This window comes from Rhinopithecus bieti, unplaced genomic scaffold (genome assembly GCF_001698545.2).
Source record: "Rhinopithecus bieti isolate Rb0 unplaced genomic scaffold, ASM169854v2 scaffold_23826, whole genome shotgun sequence".
Lineage (NCBI taxonomy): Eukaryota > Metazoa > Chordata > Mammalia > Primates > Cercopithecidae > Rhinopithecus > Rhinopithecus bieti.
In genome coordinates this window covers 1430424-1437272 of record NW_016811267.1, presented here as the reverse complement: position 1 = coordinate 1437272, position 6849 = coordinate 1430424, and the positions used below count along the sequence as shown (strand labels likewise).

General features: G+C 53.5%; 1 protein-coding gene across 1 annotated transcript in view; it reads left to right on the top strand.

The window, feature by feature from the left end:
- Positions 1 to 586: 586 nt before the first annotated feature.
- The window catches only part of SLC35E1 (solute carrier family 35 member E1), an 18045-nt gene continuing 11782 nt past the window's right edge, over positions 587 to 6849 (top strand). The window contains 9 exon segments of the mRNA XM_017893681.1: positions 587 to 644; positions 813 to 1282; positions 1284 to 1400; positions 1402 to 1446; positions 1449 to 1511; positions 1513 to 1608; positions 1916 to 1951; positions 1954 to 1986; positions 5356 to 5569. Coding sequence (XP_017749170.1) covers positions 587 to 644; positions 813 to 1282; positions 1284 to 1400; positions 1402 to 1446; positions 1449 to 1511; positions 1513 to 1608; positions 1916 to 1951; positions 1954 to 1986; positions 5356 to 5569 — 1132 coding nt within the window.

The following is a 6849-nucleotide window of genomic DNA, read 5'->3' as shown; positions in this document are numbered from 1 at the left end:
CACCACACCTGGCTAATTTTTGTATTTTTTGCAAAGACGAGGTTTTGCCATATTGCCCAGGCTGATTTCCAATTCCGGAGCTCAAGCAATCCGCCCGCCTTGGCCTCCCTAAGTGCTGGGATTACAAGCTTGAGTCACCGCACCCAGCCGGTTGCTGCTTCTAATTTAACAAGTAGAAACACTGTAACGGAATTTCAACACCCTTTCCTCGAAAAAATTGGAGGTACACGATTTGAGGAAAATATTACAGTCCTTGAAATAGTATAAGATCATCTTACTGAAAACCTCGTCTTGTTTTCCTTCACTGGGGCCTGGGGCTGGTTCATCCCGGCTGGTGCTTGGACATCAGCCGTCAGGGCCCGGCACCTCCCCCTTCTGCCGAGCCTTGGAGACAGGTGTCTAAGGACGCTGCCATGGCCACGGTCCCCAGAGTGGCCAGGAAGCCTAAGACAAGTCGCTTCCCCATTCTGGACTTCGGTCTGTGAAATGGGAATGGTGATACCTACCGCACGGCGTTCCTAGGATTCAGTGGGATGACACGACGGCCAGGCCCGAGAACTGCGCACGTCGCGGTGGTTTCCAGAACATGATTCCAGGGATCGAGTGCTCCGGGACAGTCCCACTGCCAGAGTTTGGCCACGCGCGTGCGCCCCAGTTTGCAGAGCAAGTTTAGCCCAAGAGCTTTTCACAACTGGTTTCTTTCCCCAAAAGGTCTTTTACCTTCGGTGTCAGCCGCCGCCAGCCATCAGGAATCTAGTTAGGGGGTGCCCATGTACCCCTGGTAGAGGCCCTGATATTTGGCCCACGCACAGACGCCGACGCTGCAAAGCCCTCCGCGCTCCTGCTCGCCTGTTCCACTCGAGTTCTGGCTCCCGGTCACAGGGACCGCCCACATCTAAGGTGGCACAGCTTGGATCCAGGTCTCCGTCCCCTTCTTCCGCTTCCGGCCTCGGCTCCGCCCTCGCCGGAAGCGCATCTACAGCGGACTGGGCCTGCACTCGAGACGTGGTGGCTGGCGCGTCGGCCGGCGCGGGGGGATGACGCGCAGAGGCAGCGACCAATGGGAAACGGCTTAGGCCGGAGCGCCCGCCCCGCCCAGCCCCGCCCCGCCCGGCGTCGGGCAGTCGGACGGGCGGGAAGGGCGGCCGCTGGGGCAGGATGGCGGCGGCCTGCGGTGGGCGCGGGCCCTGGCGGCGGGGGGCCGGGGCGCAGCAAGCCAGCCAGTAGCGGGCGCGCGAGGGCGCGCGGGGTGGGCCGCGCTGTGTCCTGCCTGTGGTACGCGCCTGAGCGCGGGCGGCAACGTGGGCTCAAACAGGGGTGACCTGAGCGCGCCTTCCCGTTACCCCGGTGACCGTGTCGCTGTGGGCCACTCCTAGGCTCTGTGCGCTGGGCTCCCGCCGGCTGCTGCGCGCCTGGGCCGTGCCCCCGCGCCCGCCCGTCTCGGGGCCCCGGAACCCAGTCCGCATCCGTCGTCCGGCCCGCTGACTGCGCCGCGCTTCTACCCGCGCTACGCTGCTGCGCCTCGCCTTCGGCCCAAGATACTTCGCGTCCGTGTCAGCGCACGTCGCATCTTGAAGGTGCCCTGTGTCTTATGCACACACCGGTAGGGTTCCGCGCCCGGCCTTAGGGGGCGGGCGGCCGGGGGGCGCAGCTTGGTCTTGGCAGCAGAGGGGCTACCAAGGGTTTGGTAGGGGAGGGATCACGCCACCAGGGTTTCTTAGGGAGAAAAGGGGCTGAGAAGAGAATGGGAGATAAGCAAGACAGACCACAACTGCCCATGGTGGGAGGAAGCCCTACCGCAGGAAGGGGTGAAGAGATCTGAGGGGCTGCCAAGCTCCCATCCAGCCGTGGAGCGTGGAACAGGTTGGGCCCTGGAAAACTCGGCAGCCCTGAGTGCCCTTCCCTCTCTTTGCAGTCAAGGCACATGCCCATCTGGGTGGTCCTCCTGTCCCCGGATCCATTATGAAGGAGGAAGCGAGCACCAAGGTAACCCCGGCAGGACTCTGGGCAGGTGGGACTCCAGGGGTTTCCCTCCCTGTGCCAACTGGTTGACGTGGTCAGGGATCTGGTCTGCAGGTGCGTGGCTTCCTGTCGATAGGGAAGTCAGTGTTAGAGCTCAGTGGCTTTTTAACTACTCAGTTCTAGAATCACGCTGTGAGCAATGGTGTGTGAGTATGTGTCCCTCTGTGATCTCTGCTGTGTGGTCTTAGGAACACTGTTGTCCCTTTCAGATACAGTTTTCCTCCCATACCCTACCTGGGTTTTGCTGGTAGGTAATGGGTTGGTCAACATCTTGGCTGTACACCCATGTGTGGGCCTTTCCAGTGGAACTAGGGGACGGATCAGAATGCTGGTCGATATGTTTACACTTTTTTTTTCTTTTTTGAGCGGGGAGTTTTACTCTATTGCCATCCTGGAGTGTAGGACACATCTCAGCTCACTGCAACCTCCGTTCCCAGGTTCAAGCAGTAATATCGTGCCTCAGCACTGAAGATGGTGTAGCTTGGGTGACTACGCACATGGCACCACCACACCTGGCTAATTTTTTTATTTTCTCTTTTTTTTTTTTTTTTTTTTTTGTTTTTTTTTTATGTTTTTTAATAGAGACAGGGTTTCACCATGTTGCCAGGCTGGTCTCAAACTCCTGACCTCAAGTGATCAGTCTGCCTCAGGTGTGAGCCACTGCACTTGGCTAGGTTTTCACTTCTTTACAAGAGAGAGCTGTCAGGGGACCTCTGGGATCCGAAGCCAGACACGATCAAAGGATTTTGATCTTGGCAAAATCCAGCAAAGTCTTAGAAATTAAAACGGCCAGAAGTTGTGATGGTCTGGGAACGGAAGCGAAAGCAGCACACAGGACTCAGGGCTGCATAAGGAGGATGCTTTGGGCACAGTCCAAATTCTGTTCAAGATGCCAAACCAGGGTATTTCCTGGCTTGGGGCAAGAATAGCCATGGCTTTGGCCAGAGACAGCTTTGTCCGGTATCCCTAAGTGGAAGTTGGGTGCCTGTCGTCCCAGCTGGAATCCATTTCATGCTGGACACCGTGCCTCTTTTCCAAGTGGTTGGTTTCTGGCATCTTGTGTTTTATGTAACTCAGAGAGGCAGTGCCCTGGATCGGCTTATAGAAATTGGGCCACCTATGGCTGATTTTTTTTTTTTTTATTTCCCGCCTGTCTTTGTCCCAGCAAGACCTGTGTGTGCTCTGCAGCCCCGCTCCCCCAGGGTGATGTCAGACTGTGACTTGGCTCCTGGGAAGTCAAAGTTTTCCCAGAGGTGTGTAGCTGCATCACTGGATATCATCGTGTTTATCAGGTTTCCCCGTTGTACGGGACATTGTACCCAGCTTGGGCAAGGAGCCGGAAACTTCACACAGTAAGGAAAGACTGGGAATTGGCCCGGTTAGACAGCCAGACTAATTATAATGACATCATAACTTCTAGGAACCTGCCCTGCAAGGCAGATAAGGCTGGTAGTCATCATTCCTGATCTCAGGTTTTCCTGAGATGGACTGAGAGGGGAGAATCACGTGCCTGAGGGCCACAGCCCGGTACTGGGGAAGCTAGAATTCAGGTCCACAACCCTCACTCTGCCCTCCCTGTGGCATGACCACTCCCTCCTAAAATCTCCACCTCTCCTACCTCTCCTTAAGAGTGTTTGTTTGTTTGTTTGTTTTTCTGAGACAGAGTCTCGCTCTGTTGCTCAGGTTGGAGGGCAGTGGTGGGATCTCAGCTCACTGCAAACTCCGCCTCCTGGGTTCAAGCGACTCTTGCCTCAGCCTCCTGAGTAGCCAGGATTGCAGGTGCTTACCATTACTCCTGGCTAATTTTTGTATTTTCAACAGAGACAGGGTTTCACTATGTTGGCCAGGCTGGTCTCAAACTCCTGACTTCAAGTGATCTGCCCTCCTCGGCCTCCCAAAGCGAAGAGTGTTCTTGGTAGGACAGGGTTGAGCCAAGAGTCAGAAGAGCTGGACATGCGGGAATGGATCCCAGTGGATCCTGGAAGTTGGGAGTCGTTTAGCCCCGCATGCCAGACCTTGTTGAAGACTTTCTGTCACTCTGTTTGCTACTCATTCATTCAGCTAGCGGCTATTGAGTGCCTACTGTGTGCTAGGTACCAGGATAAAGCAGCGAACAAGGACCTGCCCTAAGGTTGTACACTAATGGGACTGGATGATGTAACAGACCGAGTGGGTGGAGAGGCCGGGCGCGGTGGCCCACGCCTGTAATCCCAGCACTTTTGGAGGCCGAAGTGGGCAGATCACGAGGTCAAGAGATCAAGACCATCCTGGCCAACATGGTAAAACCCATCTCTACTAAAAATACAAAAATTAGCCGGGCATGGTGGTAGGCACCTGTAGTCCCAGCTACTCGGAAAACTGACGCAGGAGAATCACTTGAACCTAGGAGGCAGAGGTTACAGTGAGCCAGAGATCGTACCACTGCACTCCAGCCTGACAACAGAGCGAGACTCCGTCTCAAAAAAAAAGAAAAAGAGTGGGTGGAGAGCTTTCTGCTGGGGAAGCCCAGGCAGTGGCCCTGGGAACACAGCACAGAAGCCTCCCAAGGTGGAGGTGGGTTGGAGAAAGCTCTCCTTGTAAAGGCAGGAGGTCACCGGGAGGAGAAGGCATCGGTGGAGTGTCCCAGCCAGGAGTAACCATACTGGAAGAGCCTGAAGTAAGAGGGAATGGGGGCTGGGCGCGGTGGCTCACACCTGTAATCCCAGTACTTTGGGAGGCCGAGGTGGATGGATCATGTGGGTCAGGACTTCAAGACTAGCCTGGCCAACATGGCGAAATCCTTCCTCTACTAAAAGTACAAAAAAAAATTGGCTGGGCATGGTGGCACATGCCTGTAATCCCAGCTACTGGGGAGTCTGAGGCAGGAGAATTGCTTGAATCCAGGAAGCAGAGGTTGCAGTGAGCCAAGATCGCGCCACTGCACTCCAGCCTGGGTGACAGAGTGAGAGTCGGTCTCAAAAAAACTATTTTTTAAAAAGAGGGAACAGGGGAGCCTTACAGAGGATCAGGGCTTCAAACCCTGGTGTGTCAGTGGCAGCTGAATAGATCTGTGGAGTTAGGACCAGCCCTGGGCTGTGGCCCTAAGCAGAGGCTGTTAATGGGGGTGACAGTATGGGGATGGGGCTACCCACAAATAAGCCCTCCCTCTGGCGCTCTGATAACCACCTCCCCCGAGCCACCCGCCGGAGCATCACTGGCACAGCAAACACCATTTTCAAAGTGTTAGGTAGTATCCCTTTGCTGAGGCAGGAGAGAGGCCTTTCTCTGGGCCTCTGGTGGGCGGCCCAGCTCTAGTCTGGCCTGTGGGCCCTTCTTGATGACCTCTTCCTGCAGGTGTACCTGTCACTCATCCCCATAATCAGCGGCGTCCTGCTGGCCACCGTCACCGAGTTGTCTTTCGACATGTGGGGGCTCGTCAGCGCCCTCGCCGCCACGCTGTGCTTCTCGCTTCAGAACATTTTCTCCAAAAAGGTATTTGGGTACCATCAGCGGACGTGCATGGGGTTTCGGGGTGTGCAGGCGGCAGGCTGGTGGCATTGGAAAACAGGCTGAGTTGAAATTTCTTTGCTATTGGAGCAGAAAAATCTTGATTGCCATTCTGCTGATTTTCCGTTTGTCATTTTGCTTTTTAAATAGTTTTGTTTTTTTGGCCGGGCGCAGTGGCTCACACCTATAATCCCAGCAGTTTGGGAGGCCAAGGCGGGCGGTTCACTTGAGGCCAGGAGTTCAACACCAGCCTGACCAACATGGCAAAACCCCATCTCTACTAAAAACACAAAAAGTAGCCAGGCATTGTGGCACGCACCTGTAATCCCAGCTACTCCAGACACTGAGGCACAAGAATTGCTTGAACCCAGGAAGCGGGGGTTGCAGTGAGCTGAGATTGCACCACTGCACTCCAACCTGGGCAAAAGTGAGTCTCCGTCTCAAAAAAAAAAAATTCTATTATAAAGTTAATGTGCTCAATAAGAAAAAAATAGAGAAAAGCTCTTTTACTGAGACCAGGGCTTACTGTTGCCCAGTCTGGAGTGCAGTGGCATGATCATAGCATACTGCAGCCTCAGTCTTCGAGGCTCAAGTGATCCTCACACCTCAGCCTCGCAAAGCACTGGGATTACAGGCATTAGCCACCAGGCCTAGCTAAAAAGTTCAATTTAAAACAAAATTTTAAAACTTGTTGAAGCCTGGTGCAGTGGCTCACATCTATAATCCCAGCACTTTGGGAGGCCAAGGCGGGAGGATCACTTGAGACCAGGAGTTTGAGACCAGCCAGGGCAATAGAAATAGAGTGAGACCCTGTCTCAAAAAAAAAACAACAAAACAAAACATTATTGCTCTTAACTACTGTGATAATCACACACTTTTCAGGTACCATGGTTAATGCAGTTTCCCTATTGGAAATAACGGTTATTTCCAACTTTTCATTGTAATGTAGATACAATCATGTGTGTGATGTTTTCCTGTCTCAGTTATTTCATTATGATAGGCTTACAGTTCTCAGGTTAGAGGGTATGAAACGTTTATCACTCTTAATATAGTTTGTCTGGTCGTCTTCTAGAAAGGTTATACCAATTTTGCCTCAAACCAGTGGAATTTCAGAGTGCCTACTTCACTTCGTCCTCACCAGCACTGACTGTTACTGTTTTATTTTTGTTTTCTTTTCTCAGTCGTTTATGCATGGAACATGGTGCTTGTTTCAGGCCTGTGCTATGTATGTCCTCACAAATACACTTGCAGGTTTGGTGTTCAAGCTCAGATGTCGGGGTTAATATCCAGCCACTGTGTTTGGGGCCTGAGTCACTGGAGCCCTTTTTGCCACTTACAGTT